This window comes from Mirounga angustirostris, unplaced genomic scaffold (genome assembly GCF_029215605.1).
Source record: "Mirounga angustirostris isolate CCGP_5_RB_7025 unplaced genomic scaffold, mMirAng1.0.hap1 SCAF_2, whole genome shotgun sequence".
NCBI lineage: Eukaryota > Metazoa > Chordata > Mammalia > Carnivora > Phocidae > Mirounga > Mirounga angustirostris.
This window is the reverse complement of record NW_026991710.1, coordinates 181,999,862-182,024,334: the sequence shown is the minus strand read 5'-3', so window position 1 is coordinate 182,024,334 and position 24,473 is coordinate 181,999,862. Positions and strand designations below refer to the sequence as shown.

At 39.3% G+C, this 24,473-nt stretch overlaps 1 protein-coding gene across 3 annotated transcripts in view; it reads left to right on the top strand.

Annotated features, from left to right (window-relative positions):
• The window catches only part of MTUS1 (microtubule associated scaffold protein 1), a 167,632-nt gene that overhangs the window by 42,922 nt on the left and 100,237 nt on the right, over positions 1-24,473 (top strand). For all 3 annotated transcript variants that reach the window (XM_064585618.1, XM_064585619.1, XM_064585617.1), the window contains exons 2-3: positions 7,129-9,358; positions 21,375-21,570. In XM_064585618.1, the coding sequence (XP_064441688.1) occupies positions 7,268-9,358; positions 21,375-21,570 (2,287 nt within the window). In that variant the 5' untranslated portion in view covers positions 7,129-7,267. The remainder of the gene's footprint in view (positions 1-7,128; positions 9,359-21,374; positions 21,571-24,473) is intronic.

Sequence of the window (24,473 nt, the reverse complement as noted above, 5' to 3'; positions counted from 1 at the left end):
GCTGATTTCTCATGGTTTGTTGCTTCGTATAATAGATTTACAGTTTTAAGAGGGCCCAATAAAGAATAACTCCTTTTCAGGGCGCCTGGGTGGCTCAGTCAGTTAAGTGTCTGACTTCGGCTCGGGTCGTGATCTCAGGGTTCTGGGATCGAGCCCCGTGTGGGCTCCCTGCTCATCGGGGGGTCTGTTCTCCCTCTCCCTCTGCCTCTCCTCCCCCCCTCAAACTTGTGCGCTTGTCTGCTTGCTCTCGCTCTCTGTCTCAAATAAATAAAAGATCTTAAAAAAAAATAATTCCTTTTCAAGAGTGCTATTAGGAGTGGCTGAACTGGTTGTTAAAATATATTCTCCTGAAATGGTTTGTGAAAAACTACTTCCCCAAACCCCATATGCTTCTTTGGGTTGCTGCAGCCACCGCAGTCCTTTCTGGATGATTCTGTCGACGTCCCCTGCGGTCCCACACCTGAAGGGTAAATGCCCGGCTCACGGGGGCTCGGGCCTGCAGGACTGTGCTCTGGCGGGGTCAGCATATGTTCCGCATTGGCCGTTAACCATTATGAGTATTCATGCCTTTTTTTTTTTTTTTAAAGATTTTATTTATTTATTTGAGAGAGAGGATGAGAGGAGAGAGAGAGCACATGGGAGGGGGGAGGGTCAGAGGGAGAAGCAGACTCCCTGCTGAGCAGGGAGCCCGATGCGGGACTCGATCCCGGGACTCCAGGATCATGACCTGAGCCAAAGGCAGTCGCTTAACCAACTGAGCCACCCAGGCGCCTGTATTCATGCCTTTTTTTCCTCTTTCTGGTTATGAGCCATTGAACAAATATATATATTATAATGAACAAAAAATATAGATAATATATTACATATAATGTATTACATATAATGTATTTTATATGTGTGTGTATAATATATATATGTGTGTTTTATATATATATAAAACAACTGACAAGATAGGGTTGGTATTCCTGACTTTTCCCTTTGCCTCAGGCTCCAGTATGGCTCGAAGGGGCACTGTTACTGATTGTCTTAAATTAAGTGCCACTTACCTTACCCCAGTCCTTGCCCAGCTAGTTCTTCCCAAATTTACAGAACCCATTAATCACTTTATTTTTCCTGGGTGGAGTGAGTAACAGGGCAGAACAGGGCAGGAACATTACACTAACTGAACTCCTTCCACATGTGGATTTAGGAGCAACATTGTCCGTGACTGTAAAACTTTCCAGTTTTCTATAGATGGGAATATTCACTCTCAGAGAGGAAAGGACAAAGCCTACAATAGGGTTCAGAGGTAAGGGAAGTCTATCCCTAGTTAGGATGACAAGTTTTACAGTTGGTTGTGGAGGTTGCTGGCTCAGACAGCCCATGAATTGTACTGATTGGCTTGGCTAGACGGGCAGTCTTTTCCCAAAAGCTCTCTGCTACATCTTTTTGGCTCCAAGGGTGGTCCATGGACTGAGAGCTTCAGCATCACCAAGGAGATGGAGAGACCTGCAGAGTCTCAAGCCCCAACCCAGACCTACTGTGAATGGATCTGCATTTCTTCACAAAAGGTCCATTTGTATGTAACGTCCAACTCCGTTGTGACACTTCCATAGCCTTTGTTTTGAAATCCATTAAACCAACGCTAGCTATCCTCCTGTTTATTTTTTATTTTATTTTTTTTAAAGATTTATTTGAGAGAGAGAGAATGAGACAGAGCGAGTACATGAGAGGGGGGAGGGTCAGAGGGAGAAGCAGACTCCCTGCCGAGCAGGGAGCTCGATGTGGGACTCGATCCCGGGACTCCAGGATCACGACCTGAGCCGAAGGCAGTCGCTTAACCGACTGAGCCACCCAGGCGCCCTATCCTCCTGTTTAAATGGCTTCGCTGGCAGTCCTTATGCTCTTAGGACACTGACTACTTGGTATGCTTGTTCTTGGTTCTGAGGGGTAAGATGTGCTTTACTAAACTCTGCTGGAGGTGGCTGAATTGTCAAAAGGTAGGTTGCAGGAGCTAATTTAAGAATTCAAACGTAAACTGGAAAATGGTACTATGATGAGGCTTAGGGGTAAAACTTTTAGCACCTTGAACAGTTGGAACAGAAGGGAGAGTTTTATGAATGTGTCAATAACACATGCTGATGATTTTTTGTTCATCTTCATTTTTCACTTCAGAATAAAATTGGTAGCTCAGATATTGTACATATGTCATCTTTTCTGTTTTAAAGTAAGTTCAAGACCAGGTATACTCTGGGTTTTGAAGCCTAGAGAGTTTTAGTGCTATGATTTGTGATTTCATAAAAACTTTAAGAACTGGTATGATTCCATGATTTGAAAGCTAAGAATTGATATGGTTCTATGATTTGAAAGCTGTAAATTATAGCTGTGTTTGTATTCAAATCTTACGACTGGTTTGCCATATGTAGACACAAATAAGGAGTAAAATTAAAGTTTTCTTATGGCTATAAAGTACTAAAACTAGTTTTCACATGTGACTTCTGGAAACCTTTATTTCGTAACTACCATATGAGGTAGAAAGTTTATCTGTACTAAGTTCAAATTGCTGGGTTAGACATTATAGGTAACAGGAAGATGTAAAAGATACCTACTGCTGCCTCTACTGAATTTATAGTTCAGTCGGTGAATAAGGCACACAACTATTTTATAACCTAGTAGTAATGTTCTAGCAACCAGTTTGGCCAAGTCATGGAGTTTGTCTTACAGTTGATTTTCTCACTTGTAAAATGAGGATTTTGAATTAGAACTTTAAAATATTTTCTAGTATTAATATAATGACAGTGAATTCGATTCTATCATAAGGACTTAATTTACATAATGATTTATCTTTTTAGATATGTCTGTTCAGTGTAATAACTGATGGAATTTCTACCTTTGGAGAAGAAACAATTATTCTTCTTAAGCTAAAATTTAGAAAGTAATCTTATTTTTTCCAAAAGTGTTGAAATAGCTCAAATCTTAAACTAGTAGTTCTTTTCAATGACCATTTCTTTTGGTACAGATTAATTTTTAACCTTGCAAATCATTGTAAAAATGTATATTTTGGTAACCTTTCTATTCAAGAGGAGCTAGTCTATCATATTCTCAAATCTTAGTAAGTAGGGAATTTGTCCTCTCTCCTCCAGAATGTTCCCTGAAGATCTCTTCATCTTCCCAAATGGCATTCTTAAAAAGGAAACGTGATCATTCTACTTTGTTCTGGTAGATAATGCTGCTGAAAGATAACTTGAGAAATTAACTCTTTAGGTGAGAATGATTTATTCCAACTTTTTTGCCTTTTTTCTTTTTTCAAACTTTTGATTTTGCTTTAATAAAAAACATTGCCCAAATAGTAACTTTGAAGGTGTCACAAATGATATTGCAATTATAGAAATACAAAGACATTACTTCATGACTAGGGTGAGATTATCAAAGAATATGAGTCCAGTATGTAGTAGAAACTTAGGTACTATTCTTTAAGTGGGAGAGGAATGAAATTGACCATCAGACAAAATGGCTGACTTTCAACTTTTTTGACAAAGTTCCTGAGGGAATCCTGGTCAACCCTTTCCTGACCACGGCTTTATCTTCATAGTGATGACTTGAAGCTGTTGTTTTCTTTGGTGAATGTTGATCTTCCAACTATTTCTGGAACTGATAATCTTAAGAGCCTTTTAGTATCCAAATCTTTGTACCACAAATTCTTTACTCTTAGCTACTAAGGTAGAAAACACTTCTGTAAGTTTATTTCCTATCAAAACTTTGCTGGAGTACTTCTTCTCATTGCATTTTTTTGGTGGTATATATATATATTTTTAATAGCTTTGCTCACCTGGTTTGGTTGTTTTTTGTGAATTAAACAAAAAAATCGTAAGCCCAAGTATACTAAGCAGTCATGTGAAAGTTGGAGTGGTTGATGGGTTCTTTACATTTTCATTACTCTTCGTAAACTACTGACTTGTAAATCTAAAACACTTAAACTTTAGTGGAATTTCACAACTATTAGAAATGTTTTTATAGGGCGCCTGGGTGGCTCAGTTGGTTGAGCGACTGCCTTCGGCTCAGGTCATGATCCTGGAGTCCCTGGATCGAGTCCCGCATCGGGCTCCCTGCTCGGCAGGGAGTCTGCTTCTCCCTCTGACCCTCCCCCCTCTCATGTGCTCTCTCTCATTCTCTCTCTCTCAAATAAATAAATAAAATCTTAAAAAAATGTTTTTATACTATAATGACCTGGAAAAATACTTGGGGAAAATGCTGAATAAGATACATGAACTTTAAAAGTAAAAAACTCAGGTCATATATTTATTATGTGCATATATTAATGTGTATATATATTATAAAGAATCCTCCCCCTCCCCTTTCACCTAACAATTTGGCAAACTAGATCAAGAGCCTTAAAAAAATTAATTTCTTTGGCTTGGTAATGCTTGTATTTCTAGGAAGTTTTTCCAAAGGAAATAATCAGAGGTAGTCAAAGATTGCAAAAATGTTGAGTGTTATTTATGAAGGAGAAAAACTGTAAAAAAACTAAATATAGAATGTCCGTATCCCATTAAACATTTGTATTCTGTTCATTTATTTTATTTTACTTATTTTTTTTAAAGATTTTATTTATTTATTTATTTGACAGAGTGAGACATAGCGAGAGAGGGAACACAAGCAGGGGGAGTGGGAGAGGGAGAAGCAGGCTCCCGGCCGACCAGGGAGCCCAATGTGGGGTTTGATCCCAGAACCCCAGGATCATGACCAGAGCCGAAGGCAGACACTCAACGACTGAGCCACCCAGGCGCCCCCTATTCGTTTATTTTAAAAATAACTTGAAATGCCTTGACATATGAACCATTTATTCCGTTTTTATCAGTTTTTTTTGTTGTTTATTTTTAAATAATTTTTTATGTACTTTGGAAGAAGGAGCTCAGGTAGTAAAACTCCTTAACTGAATCTAATGACTGTTTATGTAGACAAATGACTTCTATGATTTCCATTAAAAGCTTCTGTTTACAGTGCTCATATCTTTTTATATCAGAATCTCTTAAATGAGCATTGACTTTCATGGAAACAGACAAGTGTAACATACTTACTGCTTTTTGAAATTGTATTTCACACATGTAAGTCTAAAAAATGAATAAATATACTTCCTGATTTTAGTATTTAGCTTGAGCATATTTTATGCCCCAGGAATAAAAAAAATTGTATCTCAGAAAAACTTTTATTAAGGTGGTAGCCACACAACTATTACTTCAGTGATTTGTTTATTCACTTAAGAACTATGGTGGAAGGGGCGCCTGAGTGGCTCAGTTGGTTAAGCGTCTGCCTTTGGCTCAGGTCGTGATCCCAGGGTCCTGGGATCGAACCCCAGTCAGGCTCTCTCTCCCTCTTTCCCTCTCTCTCTCTCTCTCTCTCTCTCAAATAAAATCTTTAAAAAAACAACTGTGGTGAAAAAACAATAAGTAATTTATATTTTCCATCAGTATATAAATCATACAGCCTTGTTTTAGGATTCAGTCTCCTTTTGAGTGTGTGTGTATATGCACACATGTGTATATGCACATATGCATGCTATTGAGCTGAACATTGCAGCCTTTTTCTCCCCTCAGTAAAGGCTGGTTTCAGGATGCATGGCCAGAAACACACAGAACACTGTTAGTGAAGATACAGATCCTTTCAGTTCTTCCATGGTTCCTATTCTTCTGTGTATTTAGGTTACTGAAGTTTCATTACAGAGAGAGGATTACAAAATGGAAAAATGAGATCTCTTAATTCACAAATTTACAGGTTACAGAATGCCATTTTTCCCCCTCATGCATGTTTTATTTCTTTAGGACAGAACAGTGACCACTGATTGACATTTAATACCAGGATTAGAAATTCAGTTCAAGTGAACGTATGTCTGTGACTTATTTGCAGTCCTCTCTTGAGCATCGGCCCCTTTTTAAGCACTTCAGTCTGACCAAAAGCATAATCAACTCTTAGTTATTTGCAAAAATCATTGGATTTGAAAGCTTTAATGGGTGGTTTTCAGTGATGTTTTTTAAGTGTACAATTCAGTAGTATATTTGCAGTATTGTGCAAGCATCACCATAATCTTTAGAACATTTTCATGACTCTCAAAAGAAACACCATCCTAATTAGCCATCACTATTCATTCCCTTCCCTCATACCCTTTCTCAGCTCTAGAGAATCACTAATCTACTTTGTCTCTTTGCCTATTCTGGACATTTCATGTAAATATAATGCATAATAGGATGTCTTCTATGACTGGCTTTTTTCACTTAGTATAATATTTTTAAGTTGTAACACTGTATCCAGGTTGTAGATGTCTCAATACTCCATCTTTTTTCTTTTGCTGATTGTTGATTCTGTTGTATGGGTGTACATTTTGTTATTTATTTGCCAGTTAATTGACATTGACTTCTGTTTGGCTATTATGACTAATGCTTCTATTAATCCTGTACCTTTGTACAAGTGTTTGTGTGGGCATATGTTTTCATTTCTCTTTAGTAGGTACTTGAGAGTAGAAATCCTCTGTCATGCAGTTTAACATTTTTAGGGACTTCCAATAGAGTACCACTTTAACTATTAAGAATCAACTTTTTTTTTTTCCCAACTTCGAAATATGTTCGAGAAAGAGAATGAAAATGGCATTGGCATTTCTCTTTTCCCTACATCTTCATTGATCTTCAGCTCATTTGTTGTGTTTGACAGGTCTGTCTAGTAATCACTCTCCATGGAAACAATAAGGGACCCTTCTGAATATGAAAAGGCATTATTACTAATTATGTTGGGACCACAGGCATAAATTGGGACTGTCCTCAGCAAATTAGCACCAATGGTTAACCAACAAGAAGGGAAGGCTGTTGTTAGATTGAGCTTCCTTCCCTTGTCTGACAAATAAGAATCAATGGGAATATGGAGGTGGTATCTCAGATGTGAAGTCAGTCACAGGGGCAATTTTAGCAGTGTCTCTGTCTTCTGCCCCATTCCCTTAAATAAAAAAGCATCTTTGAAAGGAGGTGTTACTTGAGCTAAGGATATCTTTACTCCTATCCACAGGTGTATGTTCCAAATACAAAAATAAAGTGATTGAAATTAATCAAGCAGTGACTTACTAATTTTAATACTTACTTGAATTGATCATTTTATTTCTTCCAGGGAACAACAAATCATTACAACTTCAAAGCATCTTAGAAACTTTCACCTGTGCTAAAGCTTGGACAGTTTTTCCTTTCCTCTCATTTGAAAGGATTTAAAGAAGAAATAAAATGGCAGAGTTTTAAAGTTAAGATTCAGGATGAATGATGATAATTCAGATGAGAAGACAGAAGATGAACTGCAATCCTTATTTATCAGTGATAAAAATGGAAAGACATATGCATACAACCAAAAATCACCACACACACAAAACTCTTCAACCAATAATGTGAATTGGAATTCTGCCAAGCCAGATGAAATGGTGGTTGATTATGAAACCAACTCTGCTGGGGACATTGATGAAAATCTTGCTTCAACCCCTCGGTGTGTGGAAGTACTTGATCAGCAGAAGTCTTCAAATGAGTTGATTGGTAAGGAGGTGTTCGATATCTGTAAAGATTCCACACTTCAGTCTTGTGCATATGTTCTAAATACAGAGGAACCCAAGTACCTGCCTAACAAATGTCATTCCCTAGAATCATTTCAGGACCAGAGTGCTGAGACATCTCTGCCTTTTGTGTGGAAATCCAACAACGATGATTTGCACTATACAGACTATCCTACCGCCTTGGAGCTAAACCAAACATTTGACATGACAGTGGATCATGTTAACTGCACCTTTATAACCCATCATGCCATTGAAAAGAGTCAGTCTCTGCATACCTCTGGAAAGCGGCAGCCAACCGGCACGAGGGGTGGAAATCCATCTTTATCCTGTTCCATTCATACATCTTCACATTCTGATAACATACACGTGAGAGAAACAAATTATGATCAAGACAGCTTTGAAAACCCACAAGCCACAGAAGCAGAGGCTCAAGACACAACTTACACAGCATTTTCTGATGTGATGCAAACTGATGTTGTTGTTCCAGATACTGGCATTCAGTGTCCATATTCTTCAGGACGGGTCACCAGTGACTACACAGATGGGTCACAGCAAAAACTGGTTGGACAAAAAGAGATACAAACTCATACGCCAGTTTCTGAGGGCATGGTTGTTCCCAATGGGTCTGTATTACAAGAGTTCTTTTGTTTATCTAAGGATGAGCCGAATAGTGAGACACATTCACAGAGCTCATATGGGCAAGAGAAAATGGGCCAAAATCTAAGAAAAACAGTGTCCTATTGTCTTATAGATGATGAATGCCCTTTACTGGGGCCAGCTTTTGATAAAAATGAAGCCCAAGTGCTGAACCCAGAACACGAAGTCACTGTGGCTGAAGACACACAAAATGCCTTTAATGAAAAGGATTTAGAAACCCAAAATCGTACCACTGAATTGATACTGAGTAGCCCACCAGGACAAAAGATGGCTTCATCAGTTGAACTGAGTTGGGATGCAAATGATATGGTCATTAGCACAAATAACCCAGTTTGCATGTCAACGCCAGTCCTAGATTCCCCAAATGCAACCTTTTCTATTTCACCTATTGAAGGGACCAAGAAATGTAGTAAAGTGGAGAAGAGTCCTCGAGAGCTTCGAAATTTACCAAACTTGAAGGGGGCACCTATGAACATGTCTAAACCTAATCTAGGAAAACTGACAACTAAAATGAATACCCCTGTAGGCAGCAAAGTTAGAAAAACCGAAATTATAAGCTACCCAAGACCAAACTTTAAGAATGTCAAAGCAAAAGTTATGTCTAGACCAGTATTGCAGTCCAAAGACCCTGCTTTATCAAAGGTCACACCCAGACCTCAGTTAAGCAGTGCCTCATCACCCTCATCAGGGTCTTCCTCAAGACCGTTGACAGCTTTGAGCAAAACACCAAGGTCTGACTTGAATGCAGATACAAAAGCAGAAATCCTAATTAACAAGATGCATAAGCAGCAATTTAATAAACTCATTACCAGCCAGGCTGTGCATGTTACAACTCATTCTAAAAATGCTTCACACAAAGTTCCAAGAACAACATCTGCCATGAAATCGAATCAGGAAGATGTTGACAAAGCAAGTTCTAATTCAGCATGTGAGACTGGGTCCGTGGCTACCTTTTTTCAGAAGATCAAAGACATACTCCCTGTGGAAATGGAAAGCACAGGATGTTTGGAAATAACATATGCTTCCAGCATCAATAGGATTAGCCCCGAAAAGAAGGGTGAAAAAGAAAATGGGACACCTATGGAAAAACAAGAGCTAAAGAAGGAAATTATGAATGAGACCTTTGAATATGGTTCTCTGTTTTTGGTAAGTGAGATTTTTGCTTGCTTCGGTGAAGGGTGGAGGAAGCTGAGAGATGTACTAGCCATTGATTAACACAAATAGTCAATAATATTGCAGACCTAGCTGTGCAAATTTGCTTTCAGGTGTTAATATATTATTCAGTTATTCTTTGTCTTGTAAGTTGCACACTTTAGAGTGTTAATTGGTTACAATATAGGAAAACTGCATATGGGGAAAAATACAGTATTTTGTATTGCATACCAACATTCCTTTTAATAAGGTGAAAGAACGAGTTACTTTAATATTGTGGTATAATTAATTATTTGAAGTTAAACATCTGCTTATATTTTACACTTATGAAAAAGAGAAAGGTTTGTTTATGAACTTTAAAATGTGTTGGGCTACATTTAAGAAATGGCAGGGCTGGAGAGAGCTAGTAAACAGTATCAACATAAAAATAACTCCTGGTCTCTTCTGGAGGAAGCTGCTCTGGGAAGTGGAGCCCTCGCCTGTGTAAAGGGGGGTTGGAGATTCTGCCTCTGATCAGCCAATGTGAATTTGGTCAAATAGTCTTTGATACCCAGAGGTGAAAGGGTTAGACTAGTAGAAGTCTGAGGTCTCTTGTAGCCCTAACCTATTGATTCCTGATACGTTAAAATAAACAAACCCCTTTTATTCATGTACAGTGAAAAAACAGTCTGTTGTCTATAGCACCTGTCACATATTTGATGTGTGTGTGTGTGTGTAGGGGGGAGGAGGAGACTAGATAGTTCCATTTAAGCAAAAAATTCACATGCGGTTTAAAGATTGTTTTTCTTTAAACATACCTATATTTTTGTCAACAGCATGAAGAAACTAGTTTTCTGAGTTTTAAAAATGTTGGTCAGACCATTCTGGGGCTTTGTGTACTTGTCCTTAGCACTGATTTTCACAGTAGGGACTTAACATTTTGACTTCTGTCCCCATGTAGGCTTTCCTTGGGCTTCCGTCCTCGGGGCCAGGGATGGAGCTGGGCGCCAGGTTGGAAGGCAGATGTGAGACCTCTGCGTTCTCTGTGGAGGGCTCATGTCTGAGAGGAAAGAAGCACGTAAGGTGGAGTAAAGTGTTGAAGGGCTGTTCTAGAAGTGTTTTGAGGGTGTGTGAGGCAGTTGTCAGGTCCTTTTTAGGAGATAAATTAGGAAACACTGGATATTCCTGAGCTGTATGGGTTTAGAGATGTTTTGGCTTTTCTAACTTTTTTTGGGGAACAACAGTACCCACCAGTGATGTCTAAACTAATGCCATTGCCTATTTCAAAACTCCGATTTTTATTTTTAAGTTGTTTTCAAGTCAAATGTCGGGAACTTGTTTTATATCATTTATAATTTGATATTTTGCCAAGTGAAATTATAACCTCTGGTAATTCTAATCAACATTTTTAGTTTGGTGTTTATAGATATACATAAAAACAATACGTGTATTCCTCCTTGATTTACGGGAGGCTTTTGTCATGTATTGACATCTAACAGCCGGAAAAAACGAGCATAAAGTTTCTCTCAAAAACATTTGCCATACATATAAATTGGTTGTATAACTTTGAAATTAAAAGTTTTTGTGTGCGTTGAGTAAATCTTAGGCTTTCGATCTATACACATGAGACATAAAGCTGTTTTTCAGGCTCCTGTTGGAGCTGGGTGATAGAATCATCAGGTTGAAATGGATCCCAGGATATCTTGGGGAAGAAGTGCTTTTCATTTCTGGAATCTTGCTTAGGATTCCCATATTTTCAGCACAGACACTAATCAAATGGTTTTTTTAAAAAAAAAAAAAAACCCTCTTTTTTTTTTTAAAGATTTTTTATTTATTTATTTGACAGAGAGAGAGACAGCGAGAGAAGGAACACAAGCAGGGGGAGTGGGAGAGGGAGAAGCAGGCTCCCCGCTGAGCAGGGAGCCCCATGCAGGACTCGATCCCAGGATCCCGGGATCATGATATGAGCCGAAGGCAGGTGCTTAACCGACTGAGCCACCCAGGCGTCCCATCACCTCTTACACATTTTCACGTTATCTTGGGGAAGGGACAGGGCAAACCATCACAGGCCATGGGCTCTGCAGAGAGCTGAATGAGTAAACATTGCTTCGGGCTGATTCAAGCTCCCATTTCTTGGTCACTTAAGCAGTACCCAAAGGTTCTAAATCTGCCCTCGATCTTTGATGAGACAGTGCTGGAAGGATGTTAATTTTCATTGTGCCCTGTTGGTCTGGGGCTAAATTAGGCCTTGAGTTTACGGAATTCTTTTTTTTATTTTTTAAGATTTTATTTATTTGACAGAGACAGCCAGAGAGGGAACACAAGCTGGGGAGTGGGAGAGGGAGAAGCAGGCCTCCTGTGGAGCAGGGAGCCCGATGCGGGGCTCGATCCCAGGACCCTGGGATCATGACCTGAACCACCTAGGCACCCCCCCCTTTTTTTTTTAAAGATTTATTTATTTTAGAGCAAGAGCATGTACACACATGAGTGGGGGGAGGGTCATAGGGAGAGGAAGAGAGAGAGAATCTCAAGGAGACTCCCTGTGGAGCATGCAGCCGGATGCAGGGCTCGATCTCCATTCATGACCTGAGCCAATATCGAGAATCGGACACTTAACTGACTGAGCTACCCAGGTGCCCCTGAGTTTACTGAATTATTAAGTTGCCCACAATCTCACTGTCGTTTGGTCAGGGTTTATCCAAAACTTCAGAAAGTTTCTTATTTGGAGGAAGGATTTTGATTTTAATTTGATACAAGTTGAGTATAGCTACCTACCTATTACAGAGTTCTGTAAGTGGGATAGTGTATTAGCTAAAGGGGCAGTGAATCACCTGAAAGGGAAGGAATTGATCCTTTCTTGATGCCTGCTCTGGATCACTTTGCTCAGGTTTTGTGTATATATGTCATTACGTTTTCCCTGTGATATTCCAGTGCTGTATACATTGTCATTCACTCTTTCCAACAACAATGGGCCAGTTGTTAGCCACATTTAAAGGCTTCAGAAAGGCTACTTAAAACACACACATCTGGTAAGTAGGAAAACAAGACTCAAACCAAGGGCTCCTGACTGGAATCCTGGCCCTTTCTGCTTCATACACCACAGGCTTTCAAAATTTTGCAGAATGTTGGCTTGAAAGGCAGAGTAAATCTGATTTAACCAGCTTACAAAAGTAAATCTTTAACAAAAATGTGTTTTACCTTTTAAAAGGTTTTCTCTAAGGGATAACCTTAGCCAGCTTTGTGGTAGAGGGAGAAGATTTTGTAGTTTGTGTATAATCATATGCTTTTTTCTGGCCAATTTGGTGTAGTTCTCTTAGGATATTGCCGCCTTATTATTTTAAGTAACCCTGTAAATACTTTAAGTTATCTTAATTCCAGCATAGTTAATACACGTGTTTTATTAGTTTCAGGTGTGCAGTATAGTGATTCAATAATTCTGTGCATTACTCAGTGCTCATCATGATAAGTGCACTCTTCATCCCCATCACCTCTTTCACCCATCCCCCATCCACCTCCCCTCTGGTAACCATCAATTTGTTCTCCATAATCAGGAGTCTGTTTTTTTGATATGTCTCTCTTTTTTTCCCCCCCTTTGCTTGTTTGTTTTGTTTCTTCCACATAGAATGAAATCATATGGTAGTTGTCTTTCCCTGACTGACTTATTTTCACTTAGCATTATACTCTCTGGCTCCATCCATGTCATTACAAATGGCAAGATCTCATTCTTTTTATGGCTGAGTAATATTCCATTGTATATATATGCCACTTCTTTATCCATTCATCTGTTGATGGACACTTGGGCTGCCTCAATTTGGCTATTGTAGATAGTGCTGCAGTAAACATAGGGATGCATCTGTTGCCTTAAATTAGTGTTTTTTGTATTTTTTGAGGTAAATATCCAATAGTACAATTACTAGATCATAGGGTAGTTCCATTTTTAACTTTTTTGAGGAACCTCCATGCTGTTTTCATAGTGGCTGTAGCAGTTTGCATTCCTGCCAACCGTGCACAAGGGTTCCTTTTTCTCCACATCCTCGCCAACACTTGTTATTTCTTCTGTTGTTGATTTTAGCCATTGTGACAGGTGTGAGGTGACATCTCATTGTGGTTTTGATTTGCATTTCCCTCATGATGAGTGATGTTGAGACCCATCTTCGCATGGGTCTGTTGGCTATCTGGATGTTTATTGAGGAATGTCTGTTCATTTCTTCTGCCCATTTTTTAGTTGGATTATTTGTTTTTTGGGTGCTGAGTTGTATCAGTTCTTGATATATTTTGGATACTAACCCATTTTTGGATATGTCGTTTGCAAATATCTTCTCCCATTCCGTAGGTTGCCTTTTAGTTGTGTTGTTTCCTTTGCTGTGCAGAAGCTTTTTATTTTGATGTAGACCCAATGGTTTATTTTTGCTTTTATTTCCCTTGCCTTAAGAGACATGTCTAGAAAAATATTGCTACTGCTGATGTCAGAGACCTTTTTGCCTGTGCCCTCTTCTAGGCTTTTTATGCTTTCATGTCTCACATCTAGGTCTTTAATCCATTTTGAGTTCATTTTTGTGTATGGTGAAATATTCTTTCCTCCTTTGTTAAATATTAACTATGTATTTGTGGGTTTATTTCTGGGCTCTTTATTGATCTCAGTGTGTCTATTTTTTGCCAGTACCGTACTGTATTTATCACTACAGCCTTGTAATATAACTTGAAGTCTGGAACTATGATACCTCCAGTTTTGTTTTTCTGTTTCAGGATTGCTTTGGGTATTTGGGGTCTTTTGTGGTTCCACACAAATTTTAGAATTGTTCTAGTTTTGTAAAAAAAAAAAATGCTGTTGTATGTGTGTTTTTTGTTTTTTTTTTAAAGAAAAATTTATTTGAGAGAGAGAAAGCATGAGCAGGGGGTGGGGCAGAGGGTGAGGGAGAATGTCAAGCAGACTCTATGCTGAGTGAGGAGCCCAATGTGGGGCTCGATCCCATGACCTTGAGATTATGACCTGAGCCAAAACCAAGAGTCCAACACTTAACTGACTGTGCCACCCAGGTGCCCTGCTATTGGTATTTTTTCATTGTTTTGGGTAGTATACACATTTTAACAACATGTGTTCTTCCAATCCATGAGCATGGAATGTCTTTCCCTTTCTTTGTATCATCTTCAATTTCTTTCGTCAGTTTTATAGTTTCCAGAGGACAGGTCTTTCCCCTTTTTGGTTTTATTATTTTTGGTGCAATTGTAAACATGATTGTTTTCTTAATTTCTGTTTCTGCTGCTTCATTATTGTATAGAAATGAAACAGATTTCTGTACATTGATTTTTGTATCCTGCAACTTGATTAAATTCATTTATCAGTTCTAGTAGTTCTTTGGTGGAGTCTTTAGAGTTTTCTATACATAGTATGTCATCTGAAAATAGTGAAAATTTTACTTGTTTCTTACAAATTGGGTGCCTTTTATTTCTTATCTGATTGTTGTGGCTAGGATTTCCAGTACTATGTCAAATAGAAGTGGTGAGAGTAGACATCCTTGCCTTGTTCCTGACCTTAGGGGGAAAAGCTCTGTTTTTTTCCCATTGAGTATGATGTTAGCTGTAGGTTTTTCATATATAGCCTTTATTATGTTGAGGTATATTCCCTCTACACCTACTTTGTTGAGGGTGTTTTATCACGAATGGATGTACTTTGTCAAAAGTTTTCCCTGCATCTATAGAAACAATAGTTTTTATCCTTTCTCTTGTTTCCTTTTGTCTTCTTGATGTAATGTATCATGTTGATTGATTTGTGAATATTGAACCACCCTTGCATCCCAGCAATAAATCCCACTTGATTGTGGTGAATGATTTTTTAATGTATTATTGGATTTGGTTTGCTAGTATTTTGTTGAGGCTTATTTGCATCTATATTCATCAGAGATACTGGCCTGTAGTTCTCTCTTTCTCTCTCTCTCTCTCTTTTTTTTTTTTTTTTGTGTGTGTGTGTGTGTGTGGTGTCTTTATCTGGTTTTGATATCAGGGTAATGCTGGCCTCATAGATTGAATTTGGAAGTTTTCCTTCCTCTTCTATTTTTTTGGAATAGTTTGAGAAGAATAGGTATTAACTCTTCTTTAAATGTTTGGTAGAATTCATCTGTGAAGCCATCTGGTCCTGGACTGTGTTGGGAGTTTTTTGATAAGTGATTCAATTTCTTTGCTGGTCATTGGTCTGTTCAAATTTTCTAGTTCCTGCTTCAGTTTTGATAGGTTTCTAGAAATGTATCTATTTCTTGTAGGTTGTCCGATTTATTGGCATATAATTTTTCACAATTTATTGGCATATAGTCTCTTGTGTTTCTGTAGTGTTGGTTGTTATTTCTCCTCTTTCATTAGTGATTTTATTTGACGCCACTCTTGGGGACTCTGTCTAGAGGTTCATCAGTTTGGTTGATCTTTTTAAAGAAATAGCTCTTGGTTTCATTGATCTGTTCTATTGGATATTTTAGTTTCTATATCATTTATTTATGCCCTAATCTTTATTTCCTTCCTTCTGCTGGTTTGGGATTTTGTTTGTTGTTCTTTTTCCAGCTCCTTCAGGTTTAGGGTTGTTTGAGATTTTTCTTGGCTTCTTGAGCTAGGCCTGTATTGCTGTAAACTTCCCTATTAGAACAGCTTTTGCTGCATCTCAAAGATTTTGGACCACTGTGTTTTTATTTTCACTTGTTTCCATGTAATTTATTTCTTCTTTGATTTCTTGGTTGACCTGTTCATTGTTGAGTAGCATGTTATTTAACCTCCATGTATTTGTGCTCTTGTTTTTTTTCTTATGGCTGATTTCTAGTTTCATAGTGTTGTGGTCACACAAGATGGATGGTATGACTTTGATCTTTTTGAATTTGTTGAGACTTGTTTTGTGGCCTAATATGTGCTGTATTCTGGAGAATGTTCCATGTGCACTTGAAAAGAATGTATTCTGTTTTAGAGTGTAATGTTCTGAATATATCTGTTTAATCCATCTGTTCCATTGTGTCATTCAAAGCCATTGTTTCTTACGGATTTTCTGTTTGGATGAGCTGTCCATCCATGTAAGTGGGGTGTTAAAGTCCCCTGCTATTACTGTATTGGTATCAATTAGTTTCTTTGTTATTAAGTGTTTTATGTATTTGGGTGCTCCCTTGTTGGGTGCATAAATATTTATAATTGTTATTTCTTCTTGTTGGATTGTCCTCTTTATTTTTATATACTGTCCTTCTTTGTCTCTTTTACAGTCTTTGTTTTAAAGTCTCTTTTTTTTCCAATGAAAGGATTGCTACTGTGGCTTTTTCTTTTGACTTCCATTTGCATAATAAATGTTTCTCCATCCCCTCACTTTCAATCTGCATGTGTCTTTAGATCTGAAATGAATCTCTTATAGGTAGCATATAGATAGGTCTTGTTTTTTAATCCACTCTGTCATTCTGTGGCTTTTGATTGGAGAGTTTGGTCCAGTTACATTCAAAGTAATTATTGACAGATTATTGCCATTTCGTTACTTGTTTTGTGGTTGTTCTTATAGTGTTTTTCTGACCTTCCACTTCTCTATTTCATGGTTTGCTGGCTTTCTTTAGTGATATACTTGGATTCTTTGTATATCTGTTACTGGTTTGTTTTGATTTGTGGTTAACATTAGGTTTGTGTAACATCTGCATATAGAGGTCTATATGAAGTTGATGATTGCTTAAGTTTGAACCCACTCTTTACTTCTCCCACTGTGTGTTAGGTATATGATGTCATATTTTTACATCCTTTTATTTTGTGAATCCCTTGACTGTTTTTTAAAGAAATACTTATATTATTACTTATTTTATATTTCCTACTTTTCATACTCTCACTTATGATCTTTCTTTTCCATTCAGAGTCTGCTTCAGTAATTCTTGTAGGACTGGTTTAGTGGTCATGAACTCCTTTACTTTTTATTTCTCTAAGAAGCTCTTTATCTCTCCTTCTATTCTGAAAGATAGCCTTGCTAGATAGACTATTCTTAGGTGCAGATTTTTCCCTTTTAGCACTTTGCAGGCTGGAAGGGAATGGCATGATATAGTCAAAGTTTTTGCTAAAAAATCTGCTGATAGCCTTGTGGGGCTTCCCTGGTATGTAACTGTCTTTTTCTCTTGTTGCTTTTAACATTCTTTATCACTGGGGTGCTTGGGTGGCGCAGTTGATTAAGCATCTACCTTTGGCTGGGGTCATGATCTTAGGGTCCAGGGATTGAGCCCCACATCGAGCTCCCTGCTCAGCAGGGAGTCTCCTTCTCCCTCTCCCTCTACTCCTCCCCCTTGCTCGGTGCTTGAACTCTCTCTCTCTTGCTCACTCTCAAATAAGTAAATCTTTAACAAAAAAATCATTCTTTATCACTACTTTTTGCCACTTTAATTACTGTGTGTCTTTGGTTTGGACCTCCTTGTGTTGATGTTTTTTGTGGGGATCTCTGTGCCTTCTAGATCTGGATATGTTTCCTCCCCCAGATTAGGGAAGTTTTCACCTATTATTTCTTCAAATAAATTTTCTCCCTTCTTTTCTTCTGGGATCCCTATATTGTGAACGTTATTACACTTGATGGAGTCCCTGAGTTCCCTAAGTCTCTTCTCACTTTACATAATTGTTTTTTCTCTCACTTACTCAGCTTGATTATTTTCCATAAACTCTGTCTTCCAGGTCATTAATTCATTCCTCTGCTTCCTCTAGCCTGCTATTTATTCCACAAGTGTATTTTTAATTGCAATTACTGTATTCTTCATCTCTGACACGTTCTTTTTTTCTCTGTGTTAAGGGCCTCACAAATGTCCTCCACTCTTGTCTCAAGTCCAGGGAATATCTTTGTGATCATTACTTTAAATTCCCTATCAGGCTTATTACTTATCTCTGTTTCGTTTAGGTCTCCTGCTATGATTTTGCCCTGTTCTTTCATTTGGGACATATCCCTCTGTTTCTTCATTTTGCTAGCTCTCTGGGTCTGTTTCTGTGTGTTGGAAAATCAGCTACGTCTGTTGCTCTTGAAAGCAGTGGGTAAGGCCCACACTTCAAATAACAAGGTCATGTTGGTCCCCTTCACAGGGATCTCTCAGCTGCCTCCAAGACCAAGCCTGCCTGGGTTGCTTCATAAAGTGCGTGCAGGTGGGGGCAGGGTGCTGCAAACTGTTCCCTTGGGTGCCCTTCTGCTGGGATCGTGTAGCCTTTGGGGAGACTGGGAGGCCAGCCAGGGTAGCTCTGGGAAGTATGGAAAAGTGAGGTCTCGGTGCCATAAGCTATAGGCACCATTCCTTCTCCACAGGGGACACTCAGCCACTGCGGAGAGTGGGGCTGGCCATGGCCGCTCCATGAAGTGCATCTGCATAGGGGTGCAGTTTTAACAAGGTGCATGCTGTCTTCTGAGGGAGGTAGGAGATGTGGTCTCAGCAAGGTTGGGTGGGCTTCTGAAGGAAGGAAACCACAGCACCAGGACTGAGGTAGCCTAGCTGGAGGGGGCAGGGCATGGTATAAACAAGTTTGGTAGTGAGTGCTGGCTGTTTCCTGAAGTTGGCTTTGTGATTATGCTGGGGGTGGGGGAGGGAAATGGTGCCCGTCAACTCCTTTGTTTCTGGAGAAGTCTCTCCGGGAACTCTGAGATTAGTAACTAACTTTCCCTCTTGTCTACCCCAGGCATTTTTCAAAATGCTGCTTCTAAGCTGTATCTCCTCAGGCTATTTGTTCTGCAGACTCTTTAAGGGTGAGGACTCAGCTTCCTATAGCCTGCCCTCCAGTCTCTCCTTGACTGCCTGCTGATTTTTAGCATTCCAGGCTTTAAGTCCTGCTGGTTATAAGAACTCACAAAATCAGTCCTTCTGATTTTCAAAGCCAAATGCTATGGAGATTAGTATGCAGGCTCCTTGTGTGATAGTCTGTTTCTTGCTGTTCTCCTGTGTTTATAGCTTCCTCCCTCCGGTATCCAGAAGTTCTGTGTTTAGCTCTCCACCATGTCTCTGACCTTCCTACTCTCTTTAATGTGACCTCTTCCTCACATTTAGTTGTGGAGTCTGTTGTGCTAGTCTTCAGGTACTTTTCTGGGTTATTTGCACTGATGTGAGGGTTATCTAGTATATGTAGGATGACGTGAGCTTAGGGTCCTATTCTACCATCTTCCCTGGAAGTCTTGCCCTATTAAATTTTTAATTCACCTGGTAGATGAATGCAACTGTCGGTAGCATGGGGCTTTACATATCTGTGTTGGAAATTATCTACTTATGACTTATTAAAGAAGGGTACCAGTGGGGAATATGCAGCACAGATGTTAGGAGTATGGACTTAGAGTTACCTGTGCTTTCAGATGAGCTCCATCATTCACTGGGAGAATGACATCGGGCAAATAACTCAGTCTCTGTGAGACTCAGTTTTTCTTTATGTAAAGGCAGAATACAAATACTAGCTTACAGTGTTGGAATTTTTCCTTGAATAAAGCTCAGGGTCTCATTTCCTGTATGTAGAATGGGAATACTTATTGGCTGCCTACTGTGTACTGTATATGATGGTGATTGTAGGGATACAGAAAGGAAAGATACCACCTCTGGTCAAACCTCATACCTGGTGTGGTGGGTAATATCAGAAGATAAACCAAAAGGGCATGTTAAATATTAAGTTGGGAGTATGCATAAGCTACCGTGCTGCAGAAGGCGGGATGGCGTGGTGGCAGTGGGGAGAGTTGTCAAGGACAGCTTCTAGGAGAGCTATCACGTTAGCCACTAGCTGGAACTCCAAGGACAAGCGTGAATGGGAAGGGTATTCTGGGAAGAGGAAATAACCTCTACAGAGGTGAAGAAACATGAGAAGATACTCTCACTTAGGGGACTCCAGGGTAGTGAGTATGATAGGAGCCAGGGGTGCAGAACTGTGAACATTAAGGAATAAGCTGAAGGAGATAGCAGGGGTTGCTAGATCAAAAGGGCTGGGTGTGCCTTGTTAGGAGTTGACTTTATCTGGAAGACGGAGGGAAGCTGCCTAACCCAGTTTGGCCTTTAAGGAGATTACCTAAGCAATGGAATGGAATGTGAATTGGAGTGGAAGCTGGTGAGCCCAGAAATCCTGAGGATGTGGTTTCAGTAATCCAGGGAAGAAATGATGCAAGCTTGTGCTAAGATCGATGCAAAAGGGAAAGAAGACTGTCAGGAGTTTAGGAAGTAAAAAAAGAAGCACCTAGAAATAGCTTTCATTGTTTGTGTTGGGTGCCTGGGTATGTTTTAGTAAATATGGGAAGAGATAAGTTTTGAGATGGGTGGGTAAAACTAGTTTAAAGTTAGATACTACTTCATATTCTTCTGTAAAATGGGATATGATAAAAGTAATAACTTCTAGGGTTATGAAGATCAAATGAGTGGAAACATGTATTTTGAACTTAAAGTATTATTCCATAAGGGCCATATGTTGATCCGTAAAAACAATAATATGATTAATCTTGGCATTGCTAGGCAGAGGTGCCTGAAGAATGCTAAGTGGACAGGTAAAGGAAGAAGCTAAATACATGGGAAACGCAGGAGAGTGCTGGCTAGGACACGTCGACTGCAGATACAACAGGGTGTAGGTGGTGGTTGAAACAGTGGACAAGATCACCTGGGGAGAGCATATCGCAAGGAAAGACCAGGGTCAAGTTTAGGACCTTTGGGACAACTAGAATTGAGACAGGATCCAGAGGAGGAATAACCAGACAGATAGAAGGAAAACCAGGAATGTGCTCTGTTGGAGAAATCAAAGAAAGTTGGCATCATCAGCATCAGATGCCGTAGGACATGGGCTACAGAGAACAGATCGAAAGCTGTAGCTTGACTTCAGCTTGTGGCACTGGTCATCTTGGGAATAGTTCCACTGGTGGGCACAAGAGACGGATCATGATGGATTGAAGACTGAACTATGAAGAGGTTTAATTCCTTCATACTAAAAATGAAAATTAAATATCCATCTGGCATATCTGCTTAGACAGAAATTGTTGCATTGACATAGTGCCACAAGGAAGTGGTATGAGGAAGGTATGATCTGGATTAAAATCTTAACTATTTTTTCACAGGGTTCTGCTTCAAAAACTGCAGACACATCAGGCAGGAATATATCCAAGCCTGACTCCTCCAATTTGAGGAAAACACCTGGTTCAAAAGCCAAAGCGGGGCCTTCTGTTTCCTGTTTGAGGAGGAATAGTGACAGTAGAAATCTCAATTCTGATCGGGCCTTATCTCCACAGAGGATCAGGCGTGTGTCCAGTTCTGGTAAGAATAGAAGAAATCAGTTGTGCCTTATAGCAGTTTGTGAATTATTTGAATGTAAAATTAAGCATGTCAGAAAGCAGAAAGACAGGTTTTGATTATAAAACTAACACATTTTGTCACTACAACATTTAGGTTCTTGTGGATCAGCATGTTACGTAGGGAAGGGAGAAAAAGTCATAGACACAGCTCTGATCTTTGAGCAACGTAAAGCCTAGTTAGAGAAATAGGTGCATAAAACAACTAAGTTATTAAGAAAAATCATAAACGGGTGCCTGTTATATACAAATTTCACAATTAGAAAATTTTTTAATAATAGTTAAGTGTTACATACGAGACTCATGGTGGGCCCTCACTGTGTGAAAAGAGATTAGTTTTTCCTTGAGTTTTATTGAAAGGTGTGTGGTAAGTTTTCAGGGATATAAGAGTGACTAAGAAGTTAAACTTTGCTAAGATGAACTTTTATTTACGTTGGTGTATATTTTAGAAGTAGTAGTTTCGAAGGCCTGTCAGGTTTATGAAATTTGAGCGCTTTAAGAGTAGCTATTAAGTGTCTTACTAAAAATTTGGCAGATGGACAGACTTCTCTGGGTTACAGATCAGAACAGGAAATGGAAAAGTCAGCCTGTTTTGTAGAGACTAAGAAAAAACACTGCTAGCCATTCCAGTTGACTGAGAACACTCTGTAGGGAACACCCTTTATTTTAACAGGTATAACCTTGTGTGAATTAAAGGCATGCCTGATAGATTTAGAAGTAAGTTCTATAAAAATAGTGACTACTCTTGAATGGTCTGGGGGCGGGGGGGAATACCTCTAGAGTGATGTGTCAACACATGTGAGAACATTTAGCAGAAACTAACAAAACCAGGCAGATCCCAGAGGATCTCATTACTTCTCTACACCTTGATAGTTTCGGGTTTTATTTTCTAATTCTATTTTGAGGCCTCCTGTGTGAGAAGCCTATAATGAGCAGAAGTGTTTGAAGGGTGATTTGTTTGGATTCAGGCCTAGCATTAAGATCCTGAGGCTCGGAGGAGCAAAACCAGGACGAGGTATGGGTGGGAGGAAGAGGGATGTAGCACATTCCACTCCCATCCCTGGAGGAGCTGAGTGGGAAGAAAGAATTCACTTGAAGTCTTCTTCATTGGGGAGAAAACTGGAAGAGGAACAATGATCCTGATTTTAGAAATTGCCACAGTTAGTGAGTTGAGGCGTAAGTGAGATCAAAGCTTTGGTTCTTAGTGTTGATGGCAGGGTAAGGGGAACGGTGGTTGCCAGATGATGGGGAGCTCCCTTCCTGTTTGGATGTTAGGAGTGCCTGTGGCTTGGTGGAACTGTGGAGCTGTGGCCACTGGCACGGTGGCCTCTAGGTTAGAGGCTCTGTATTCTAGTAATGCTCTGGCACCAGTGAGCTACGCAAGCGAGGTGTTTCCCTACCCTGGGCCTCAGCCTTGCGTTGTGAAATGTGGGTGTTTGAGAATGTCAGGACCTGTCAACTTTTACACTCCTTATCTTTCTACGGGCAGTCTGGGGGCTCGCCTAACTTCCTGGGCAGTGGCTACTACTAGTAAGATTCTCTGGACCACAGGATGCTCAAAACCCAGAAAACCAGAAGTGCGCATACTCTCCGGAGATTAGGCCGGTACCCAGGACATGCAGTAGTCCCCGGCTCTCCGGGGTTCTGCTTTCAACGATTTCAGTTAGCCGTAGTCAGTCATGGTGCAGAGGCAGGTGATCCTCCTTCTGATGTTTGGTTACAAAATCAGTAGTAGCCTAACACTAAATCATAATGCCTAGATCATTCACCTCAATCCATCTCCTCGTGCATTTGTCACCTCACATTATCACAGGAAGAAGGGTGAAGATATTTTGAGACAGACCATGTTCACATAACTTTTATTATAGTATATTGCTGTAATTGTTTTATTGTTAGTTGTTGATCTCTTTCTGTGCCTCATTTATAAATTAAACTTGTTCATAGGTAATGTATGTGTAGGAAAAAAAGCAGTACACACATAGGGCTTGGTCCTGTCTCTGGTTTCAGGCATCCACTGGAGGTCTTGAAACGTGTCCCCTGTGGTTGGGAGGATGGGGGGCGGGGGCGCAACTTTATTTTCAAAAATGGAAATTTTTTTTATGTAGTTGATCAGTTCCACCAAAGAGTTAAGCATTTTTAAAGTCCCCTTTCCATATACTACAGAATATCCTGCCTTAAGAGAAAAGTAGGCCTGTTTTAATGAAAAGCCAAGCACATTTATTTAGCTTTTATTAACCTGTATAAAGAAACTTGATAACTAAGTTATATATTCAGAGTTTTCAGTCTGAGTTACAAAAACTAAGTTTTCTTTTACCTGGTGGTTTTCTGTATAGAAATGGGAAAAAAAATTAATGTAACCAGAAACTTCATGGATTCACATTTGAGTTTTTATTTGAACTGTTGGAAGACTAACTTGATTATGCTGTATTTAAAAAACACAAAAACAAAAAACAGCAACTAGCTTGTTTGGATGCTCACAATAAATTGAGAGGTGTTTGTTGTGGGGGACAGGAAATTTAATCACCACAGAGTTAAAAGTAGAGCATAAGATCAAGGAGCAAAAACAATGTGCCTTTAGATCACTGAGAGTGTGTTACCATAGTACAATACAATGAGGTGTTTGTGCGTTAGAAAATTGAAACCAAATGGACATCCTCTGTACTCTGTATACAAAGTTACTCTCCTGAAAGGTAAGCAGCAGGAATGTTCCAGCCCACTGGGGTTTTCAATAAATCCTTTCAGAGAACTAAGTAAAAACCCAGATCTGGACTTGAAATAGCCATTTTCTTGAAGCTTTAACCTGAGTATGAGAAAGAATTGTGATTAAACCCATTTTATTTGTCAAAATCTGGAAATGGTAATGTACAG